The following is a 10,512-nucleotide window of genomic DNA, read 5'->3' as shown; positions in this document are numbered from 1 at the left end:
TATATATATATATATGTATATATATGTGTATATATATATATATATATAAAGAGATGAAACATGATATAAAATTCAAAATTTTAAATGGTATTCACCTCTCCTGCCTGGAGCACTTCCAGAGGAAAAGTCTCATAAAGTGACAATGCACAGACTGGGGTATCCAGGCAAAATGGGCATCAGAAATTAGAAGCAGTTGTTGCTTGCTGAAGGACGCCATCGAATAGGAAACAAACAAAAAAAAACATTTTATGCTTCTAACTTGACAATGTCCCTTCAGAATGTAAATCCATGTGAGTTTTTTTTTTTCTTCTTGAAAGGAGGGTGGCCTCTCTTAGCTTGGGAGAGGGGGAAAATGGGTGGTCTGATGGCCCTGATCGGTGTCTGCAAAGAGCATATGCACTAAGAAAAGGAACATGCATAAACTATGTCATGTACCTATACAAAGATATCACTTTGACATGCAATGATTCATCTTTTTCTTTTCTTTAGTTTTCGGGTGCTTCATTCACAATCACAGGACACTGGACGCTCGACCCCCGGGGTGGTTTGACCGTGTAAATGAAATTTTGTGGTTTCCTTTAGAGTCGATTCATCTGGGATTTAGATCCCGTGTAGAATACGCCACGTGTGCTTAAGTGAATAATTTTGCAAGTATCTTTAGGGCTGACAGTGCGATTTGGTCTGGAGTTTTGCATTAGTTCGTGTGACATACTGTAGCTCGTGATTAATTCTGGAACGGGCGTTCGGATTTACTTGCGATCAACTTTGGAGCCTTGTTAATGATTCAAATATATAGCCTACTGTCACTTCGTGAAGTCAAAGCCTGCCAATTATGATGCTGTTATGTCACTGATTTGCTGATGGGTGATTAGTTTCTTTTTCATTTTATGTGTGATTTTGTCATTGTTTTGGTAGCTAGTTTGAGTAACCAACAGCCTGTGAATGATAACTCTAACAGTCAGGTACATAGGTACTCATGAACTTTGTGTCATCTCAGATTTGTCCTTTTTATGCATTCTCCTTCCTGGACTGCTCAAATGGCTGCTCAAATATCCTGATAATCAGTCAGGCTCTTGACTATGTTTACAACAAGGTGGTGGTGGATTGAATTAATGCAAGGCAGAGTCAGAATCCTGTTCATTATGTGGATTGGTTCTTATTTAGAGGGTTTCTTATATTCATTGTCATTACATTCAGAGTTGGTTGATTGTATGGAGCAGTTGGTCGTCAAGCTGGTCTGAAGTTTAGTTTCTATCCATTACTGTTGAAATGATAAAATATGATTACCACGGTTATATCTAAAATAAGGCACAATCAGCTCATCTTTTTGTGTTTCAGTTGAAGAAATCCAAATGTTTTTAGCTTTTGGTCATTTAGAAACCAAAATCAACAGTGCTGGTCTCTTTCAGCCATTTTTATGATGATTTATGTGCAAATCTAATGCCCAGAGTGGGTTATCTGGCTCAGGGTGACGTTTCATCTCATTCCTGTCATTTACAGCACCAATACTGGTCTCGCATTTTTATGAACTTCCAATTCGGCAAAGTATGTTTTATTGTTTGAAGGAGATGAGATTGAAAGGAGAATTGAATGTTATATGCTCGGTAGCCCCTGAATGTGTCCTCCATAAATTGTAATACAAACCTTCCTCCCTAAATAGAGCATTTTGACTGTTGGATAAATGGCAATATCTGTGCAAAATCCTCTCGTTATGATTGCTGCAAAGTTTCATATAGCTTTGCCATGGAAATGTGAGTGTCGTCATTGCTATGCCAATGCTAGCTTTTTTTTTTTTTTTTTTGGATATGGTGGCATGTGTTTGGATAATTAGAAATTGACAGTTGCTTTGGTAGATGGTACCTGATAGTGACTGTGGGGAATATGAATAGCAGGGGTGCGTTCATTACAAAAAAGTTGCTGTGGTGAATTGGTGCCGTTATTTGAACATTTAATCAGGAGGATACAGTATTGCTGTTCAATTCATTGTAAAGTATTGCTTTTAAAAATTGGTTTTTAATTTATTTTAGTTCTGCTGTCCATCCCCCATGCAACCCCCGTCCCTTGTAAGTTTATCATGACTATGTACAAAAAGACATTGGGAGAGAATCACAGATTTAACATATTTGTATATATTTTTTTTATTTCAGCAGAGAAAATACTTGATGCGTTTACTAGAGGCTTAGTAATGCGGTAAATAACAAATCACTGGGGCTTTTTTTCCTTGTTTTCATTAATGAATATGAGCAGCTAGTGGTTTAGGATAATGAAATGCACTAACTTTGTTTAAAAAAAAAAATCTTATTGTTATGTAATGTGAAATTATACTAGGAGCATAAGGTAATGATATTGATGTTGACAGGCTTGCAGAAATCTACAGAAAATAGCAAATGTCTCTTTAATGTTTGGGTTATTACTGTTAATTGATTTAGGGGTTGGTGTGGCAAAGGGAAGAATTATATAACAATGGATTGAAGTTAGACACTAAATTCTAGCTGTCTGCATAAAATGTCACAAAAAGAAAATAAATTATTTTGTTTTGGCCTTACCCATGACTGGTTCATTTGCTGTATTGTTTCTAATTTTTTGTCAAACTGTTTTGTGTTGCCTTTGTCTGGTTAAGAAGAAATTTGTAGAGCTTTAAAGTCAATACAAAAACATTTATAGACCATTGATAATTTATTTGACCTAAGAAGGGTCTTTTAGTTAGTACTCTGTTAAATTCAAATTCAACTTATTTAAAATGGTCAATTTAAAGCGTAGTGTGTAGTATTTCTCTGACATTTACTGATGTACACTACCATTCAAAAGTTTGCTGTTGGTAGGATATTTTTAGAAAGTCTCTTATGCTCACCAAGGCTGCATTTATTTGATTAAAACAATTTGATACAGTAATATTGCTTAATATTATTACAAGTTAAAATAACTATTTTCCATTTTAATATATTGTAAAATGCAACTTATGTCTGTGATGGCAAAGCTGAGTTTCCAGCAGCTGTCCCTTCATTCTTCAGTGTCACATGATCCTTCAGAAATCATTCTAATATGCTGATTTGGTGCTTAAGAAGCAGTTATTCTAATCAATGTTAAAAACAGTTGTGCTGCTTAATATTTTTGTGGAAACCACAATTCTTTTTTTCAGGAGTTTTAGAATAAAAAGTAACCATGTAAGTGTCACTTTTGATCAACTTAACCCGTTTAATCCCAAATATTTCCCCGACATGAAAATATCCAAATGATGTGTCATTGGTAACCCCTTGAAATAATAATTTGTTAAAAAAATTTTTGGGGAAAAGTGTGTGAAAAATTGTGTTTTATGGTCGGTCACAATTGTGACCAGTGGGATAATGTGTATACTGAATGTACATATTTCTGCAGTCATAAACATCGTTATATATCTTAGCCCAGCTATTTTAAACTGTTTGATCACATTTTAGTTTGATTCACATTCTACTATTATGCATAAAAAAACCTTATACAACACTGATAGGAATGTCGGCGCCGATGGCCTCTTGGGCAGCATGCTGACATGTAGCGCCTTTGCGTTTGGGGCGTCCCGAGTTCGAGTCCAGGCTCGTGGACCTTTCCCGATCCCCCCCCCCCCCCTTCTCTCTCTCACTCACTTCGCTTCCTGTCAACCTACTGTCCTATCTAAATAAAAGGCATAAAACAGCAAAAAAAAAAAAAAGAAACATTGATAGGAATGCTGAGATTAAAAAATAAATAAAATACAACCAACATTTTTCAAAATTGTTACTTTTTTGTAAATTATATCATCAAATTGTTATATTAGTCCTACCAGTATTACGACATCAATATTGTAACTTATTTGTAACATTTGAACTTTTAATTTAGTGCAATATTTTGTCATTGCAACATTTTAGTGTAATTTTCACTAACAACTGCAATTGGATTTACATCGTATACCTAAGTTCACTGTTATCCCACCGGTCACTATTGTGACCAAGATGTTTACTCATTCTAGGACCACACTCAACAAAACTGAATATATATTAATACCAGACATCTTAAAGATAATGTGTACCAAAAATCTTTGTTAACATACTTTACTAGCCTTTCGTTTTGGAGCTTTGATGCAGCCATCATCTTCTCAAGGTGCAAACAGTCATGTGACATGTGACAATTTGCACTAATCATGTGAAACTGCATATATTTAATTGAGTCCCTTTATTTTTTCCATATTTGCTAAAACAAGATTAAATTGTCTATTTACTAAAACATCAGTTAGTAAGGTTTTTAGAGCTTTATAAATGAAAACCTTTATACGGTCACTATTGTGGAATTAAATGGCATCCTTGTTGAATAAAAATACTGTTTTTGTTGTTGTTTTTTTAAATAAAATGATTAATGACTCCAATGAATTTTGAATGGTAGTGTTTATGTAAGGTATACTTTACAGTCCGTTATCACACAAAAATGTGTATAATATAATTACAAAACGATGCATAAAGTATGCTAAATCTCAGACTAATTTATCTAACTGCTAATCAGGAGGGTACATTTTTAATAAGAGCATTGCTCTAAGGCAAATGTCAAATGAAGTTAATTTCTAGAGCTAGTCATCTCAAAACCCACTGAAAATACAACTTGTTGATTTAATGTAATTTGTCACAGCAAACTGAATTTATAACACTGCTTCATTTGAGGTTTCTTTTTTTTTATTGTACTGTAACAGGAAAACAATCAATAGTGTGAGAGGGTACTGTGCGACACATAAAGTGTCATTCACTCAGGGGCCCCTCAGCACGGGGCCCTTCGTGTCTATATTTGGCAGGAAGAGTACGGTATGTGAAGAATGGCCTCTCACACATACAGACGCGCATAACTCATTTTAGCCGTATTTCTAGCCGCATTTCCAAGCTACGAATGTGTTTGTGCTACCAATGAAAACAGACGGATTCAAATTGTTTGTCACTTCCTCTCGTGACGTCACAGTGTTTGTGTGCGGACACACGGACAGATTAGCTACAAACCTGCAGCTGGTTTCATTTCCTGCAGGTACCGTTTTAACACTTAATCGACTTCGATTACATACTTTGCGTTTTGCTTTTGTTTCACTTGCGTCTAAGAAGATCCAGAGGTAAGAAAATATGTAATTTCACCTCCCGGGTGTCGAAACTAGCTCCAAACGGCTAACGTTAACGTTAGTTCATTCCGGTAGGACACATACCGAAAGGAGTAAACAAACACAACCCTGCCTTTTTTAAGAAACAAAAACAAAAAAAACATTTCGTTTAGATGGAGCCAGATGTCTTTGTTGACTGGCACTATAAAGCTGTCATGTTTTAGACTTGATTTGCTTGTTAAAGCTGGTGTTTCTTCGCTAGCTGATCTGTCATATGACCTTTTGTTGACAGCATGACAACAAGACAAGACGAACAGCAAACAGCTCCTTTGCTTTGGTTATTTGCATGATTATGTTGCATGCATGCTTTGATCAGTATTTATAAGACAGGTCGAGTGTGTCAGGCACCTGCTACACAAAGAATAACTATATTTTGTTAGTATTATGTCTACAGCTTGATATAACACAATAGAGTATTACCTGGACCTAGATGGAGGAGCGAAATTTGTCGAATTAATTATTAATGAATGAAGACATGTTTCGAAAAGATACAGTATTAACCCTCATTGGCATATGGAAAAAATAAATATAAAAATGAATGTATGAAAAATGTGATTTGGGAAATGAAGTGAAAAATTAAATAAATACAGAAATGAATATAAATAAAAGCAAAAAATCTATAAACAATAAATAAAACAAGTAAAACTATTGTAAAACAGTACATTTTATGTGCTTTATTTGTTTTTATTCATTAATAGGCAAATTGATGTAAAAAAGAAATTACAAATTTTGATGAGAAATTAAGCATTTGTTTATAATTTATTTAATATCTGTTTGTTATTTATTTATTTACATGTATCTATTTATTTTTCATATTTGCCAGGTTATTATAATAAATAATGAATAAACTATTATATTATAACTTATTATATTATAGTAATATGTATTTGTATTATTATGTAAACATTTATAATTTGTTTAATATGTATTTATTGGCATTTATTCTATTTATTTTAATGATTGTTTGATTATTATTATTATTATTATTAAATAAATTGTAAATGTGGCATATCCCCATTGACATAAACTAGTAAAGAGATTGAATGATTGTATGATTCCTAATGTAAATATATTAGCCTACTTGTTCTATCAACTTTATTCTCTTGTTAATCAATTTTCTATTATTTTCTCACTTTCACAGCCATCTCATTTTGGTGCGGCGTCACCCGGTCTGGGTGAAATGTCCTTTAGCTCCACATGAGCTCTACTATGTGGTACATCATGCAGAGTATTCAGAGCAAATACTCATTGTCGGAAAGACTCATTCGAACCATAGCTGCCATTCGCTCCTTCCCACATGATAATGTGGAAGATCTCATACGCAGGGTGAGTTGTTACCAAAGCTTCAGAAAGAGTTTTATATATTGCGTTCTGAATGAAAACGTGCTGCTTTCACAGGGAGCAGATGTGAACCGGATGCATGGCACGCTGAAGCCACTGCACTGTGCCTGTATGGTGGCTGATGCTGATTGTGTGGAGCTTTTGCTGGAGAAAGGTGCCGAGGTACAGTGTAACAAGAATCATTTTTTATGAGTTTGCTAACTAAAGTCAATTCCCTAAATTCAGTGTTTGGACAGTTTAAAAGTAAAGCGTGCAATTTTGGTGCCACTAGTGGTGGAGAAATTACACATTTTATTAAGTTAAGTTATTAATGGGTCTGTGACACATAAGTGATTAAAGGTCTTTTCAAATATAGTTTAAAACACGTCAAGTTATATACAATGTTTTTTTCTTACATTTTGAATACTTGTGAGAAGAATACACATCTTAATCTTTATTTTCCGAAAAAGTATTAAATATATTATTGAAGGTAAATGTTCATTTAAATTAAAAAAAAAAGTAAACTAACTTGACTTGACATAAAAAGGTCAAAATATATTATTGACTTTGATACGCCGTCTGCAAGGGTCCTCTATGACATCAATTCCTGTTTTATTTTTTCCTGTATAATTTTGCTTGTTGTTTGCAGCAGATGACTTTGATTTGGCAGACAAAAGTTTTTAAATATTAAAGGGGACATACAACATTGCTAAAAAGAACATTATTTTGTGTATTTGGTGTAATGAAATGTGTTTATGCGGTTTAAGGTTAAAAAAAACATTATTTTCCACATACTGTACATTATTGTTTCTCCTCTATGCCCCGCCTTTCTGAAACGCCTCGATTTTTACAAAGCTCATCGGTCTGAAAAGCGAGTTGTGCTGTGATTGGCCAGCTATCCAGGGCGTTGTGATTGGCCGAATACCTCAAGCGTGTGACGGAAATGTTACGCCCCTTACCATATTGTGATGATGCCCTGTCCCGGCCGGAGCGACGAGACAAAAACATTAAAACCCATTATAAACGAGGCATTTGTTGCATCCAGTGGGGACCTAATTATGGATTATAATGACTTATACTGTCTTTTTTCGCGTTGCATTGTTGTTGCAGCAACAATACTACAGCGAGAATAAAAGTTACGCCTTCTTTCTTTGCGTGAACATTTGGGCGGCGTTATGCAAATCTTCCCACATCGTGACATAGATATGTGGAGACATGTTGGAACGAGTCGTTTTAGGCAGGCGTGGTTGACTCTGAACTTTTATAAAGAATATCTCTTTGGATTTGAGACTTTAGTCTTTGCAACTTTACAGTTCCTCTTTATGCACCAAGAGCTTGTAACATTCCAAAGAGAAAGGAAAAATTTAAATAGCATCATATGACCCCTTTAATGAGAAATTAGAATGTTTTGTTAAAATAAATGTACACTACTGGGCAAAAGTTTGGGGTCAGTATGATTTTTTTTTTTAAATAAATGAAAACTTTCAGCAAGGATTAAATTTATCAAAAGTGACAGTAAAGACATTAATAATGTTACAAAAGATTTATATTTCAAATAAATGCTGTTGATTTGAACTTTCTATTCATCAAAGAATCGTGAAAAACATTCATCATGGTTTTCACACAAATATTAAGCAGCCCATCTGTTTTCAATATTGATAAGACATTTTCTGAAGAGTCATGTGACACTGAAGTTATGGCTGCTGAAAATTCAGTTTTGCCATCACAGGAATAAATTACATTTTAAAATATTTAACAATATTACTGTTTTTACTGTATTTTTGATCAAATACATTTAAAGTTGTTTCTATTTATAATTCAAGTTTTAATATGGCTTTTTTCTTCATTGTAGTATCTGGAAAGATGCATCACCCATCACCAAATGCAAAAAATTTTGACTAATTTTTTTACAGTATTTTAATTGAGAATTTAACAACAACAACAAAAAAATTCACCATCTAACTCTCTCACACAGGTAAACGCCTTGGATGGCTACAACCGCACTGCCCTGCATTACGCAGCGGAGAAGGACGAGGGTTGTGTGGAGCTGCTTCTAGAATACGGGGCCCAGCCGAATGCTCTGGATGGCAACAAGGATACCCCACTGCACTGGGCCGCCTTCAAAGATAACCCCGAGTGTGTACGGGCCCTGTTAGAGAGTGGCGCATGCCCGAATGTCCGCGATTACAATAACGACACACCCCTCAGTTGGGCGGCCATGAAGGGCAACCTGGAGAGCGTCCGTGTGCTGCTGGAGTACGGTGCTCAAGTCCACGTCACCAACCTAAAGGGCCAGACGCCCATCTCGCGGCTGGTGGCACTGCTGGCTCGGGGCCTGGGCACGGAACAGGAGGAAGAGTGCCTGGAGCTGCTTTGCCGCGCCGCGGGGAGGTTCGAGATCCGCAGGGCCGACGGCTCTTTACCGCGTGAGCTCAGTAAAGATCCTCAGTTACTGGCTCGACTCACTAGCCTCGTAGCCCAGCCGCCCTCGTTGCGAGCCTTGGCGCGCTGCGCCGTTCGTAACAGCCTGGGAGTTCAGTACATCCCATCTGCGGTGAAACGGCTCCCGCTTCCAGAGTCAGTGAAAGAATATGTGCTCCTCAGAGACTGAGCGAGAAGACTGTGCTTAATGTCAGACGTGGAGGAGGTAGATGTCTTCTGTGTACGTGAACGTGATTATAATCAGACTGCAGTCTGAAGTGTGTCTGTCCATACACAGTGGTTGAAGAAGTGAGGAAGTTTCTTTTGTTGCTATAATGCCATCAAACAAATTCAGACTTTGGTTGCAGTACGATTGTCCGCTTTGGTGAGGAAAAATATTGATCTGGTAGGAGAGAGATGTCGATAATGCACTTATGAACCCATAATGTTAAAATATCAGTAGATAACAATGTGTGAAACACTCTAATAGCAAAAACAAGAAAATAATTAAAAATATTATTTACCAGTAAATCCTATGTACACACAAATAACACTTTAACAGCACTTATAAGTTATAATTATATGTTAACTTTATTTCTTCTATTTGAAGTTAAAGTTTTTATTTATGCAGTAATAGTTTTTTTTAAGACAACTAAAACCTTAAAATTTTAAAGTCAAATAAATATTAACATTTTTGTTGAATCATTTTATGAGACTTCCCAGCTATCAAAAATAAGCCTGAAAATATGGGTGAAATTTTGCAAAAAAATATAGTACATTTGCCTCAAAGTAACCTTGTTTTACATTTGTTTACTATTCTGAAACAGAACAATGTAAGAACACTTCATTGGATCTCAAAACAATATCTATTTCTGTCCATCTATCACATTCGTAATCATGAATATTTCTCTTGAAAACTACCTGGTTTAGAGTCATGGATTGTATTACTTATTTTGGTGCTGATGATTGCAGAAAATGAGCTGTAGTTACGTTTGAGATGAAAACATAGCAAACCTTAACAAGAATATTCTGTGTCAGTAATGGGAATGTTCATTTTTTAGCTTCGCGGTGTCATGTAAGCATAATCATTCCCAACGCTGGCAGACCATGAATGAGATGTCTTAAATGAATTCATGTCAACACTAGTGTCACATCTTGTGAACCCCCACTGATTTTTTGCAGCTCTGTTTTCATTTCTCTGTTGTTATATTGCTTGATTAAGAAGTATGTAGTGCTCACATCTAGTTTTATGCATGCATACTAACCAGTAAAAGCCTCCATGCATTGTTCAAGTGTTTTACTGCAGTTTTTTTCTTCAAACCAAGTGAAACGTGAACGTGATTATGAACACATCATTTGCCTTCTCAATGGCTTGAGACCTCAGATGAGCTGTGTGTGTATCATTTTAACCAGTAGAGGATGCTGGAATACCACATGATATAAAACAGTCGGCTAAAGCTACAGAATGTTGCCATTTACCTTGTTTGTAAAATAATAAAAATGATGTTCTAATTTTTCATGAAAAAAAAAAGACTGTCAAATATCAGACCTTCAGGAAAAAGTAAAACCTATATTTACTTATAATAGCTAAATAAACATTTACTATTTTATATGAATTAGCAAAAACG

The 10,512-nt window shown here is 35.4% G+C and overlaps 1 protein-coding gene across 2 annotated transcripts; it reads left to right on the top strand.

Annotated features, from left to right (window-relative positions):
- The first annotated feature begins 4,921 nt into the window (after positions 1-4,921).
- On the top strand, positions 4,922-10,340 carry asb8 (ankyrin repeat and SOCS box containing 8). Of its 2 annotated transcripts, none has more exons than XM_016256653.1 (4): positions 4,922-5,016; positions 6,285-6,469; positions 6,542-6,646; positions 8,439-10,340. In XM_016256653.1, the coding sequence occupies exons 2-4, from the start codon at positions 6,341-6,343 to the stop codon at positions 9,072-9,074; spliced, it is 870 nt and encodes a 289-aa protein (XP_016112139.1). In that variant the 5' UTR covers positions 4,922-5,016; positions 6,285-6,340; the 3' UTR covers positions 9,075-10,340. The 2 variants fall into 2 exon arrangements, with proteins under 2 accessions (XP_016112139.1, XP_016112146.1); XM_016256660.1 differs by lacking the exon at positions 4,922-5,016 and adding an exon at positions 5,024-5,098.
- Positions 10,341-10,512: the final 172 nt, after the last annotated feature.

The sequence above is a fragment of the Sinocyclocheilus grahami genome, unplaced genomic scaffold, assembly GCF_001515645.1.
Source record: "Sinocyclocheilus grahami isolate Dianchi unplaced genomic scaffold, SAMN03320097.WGS_v1.1 scaffold29.1, whole genome shotgun sequence".
Taxonomy (NCBI): Eukaryota; Metazoa; Chordata; class Actinopteri; order Cypriniformes; family Cyprinidae; genus Sinocyclocheilus; species Sinocyclocheilus grahami.
Note: the sequence above shows the minus strand (reverse complement) of the source record. Positions and strands in the feature narration are given on the sequence as shown.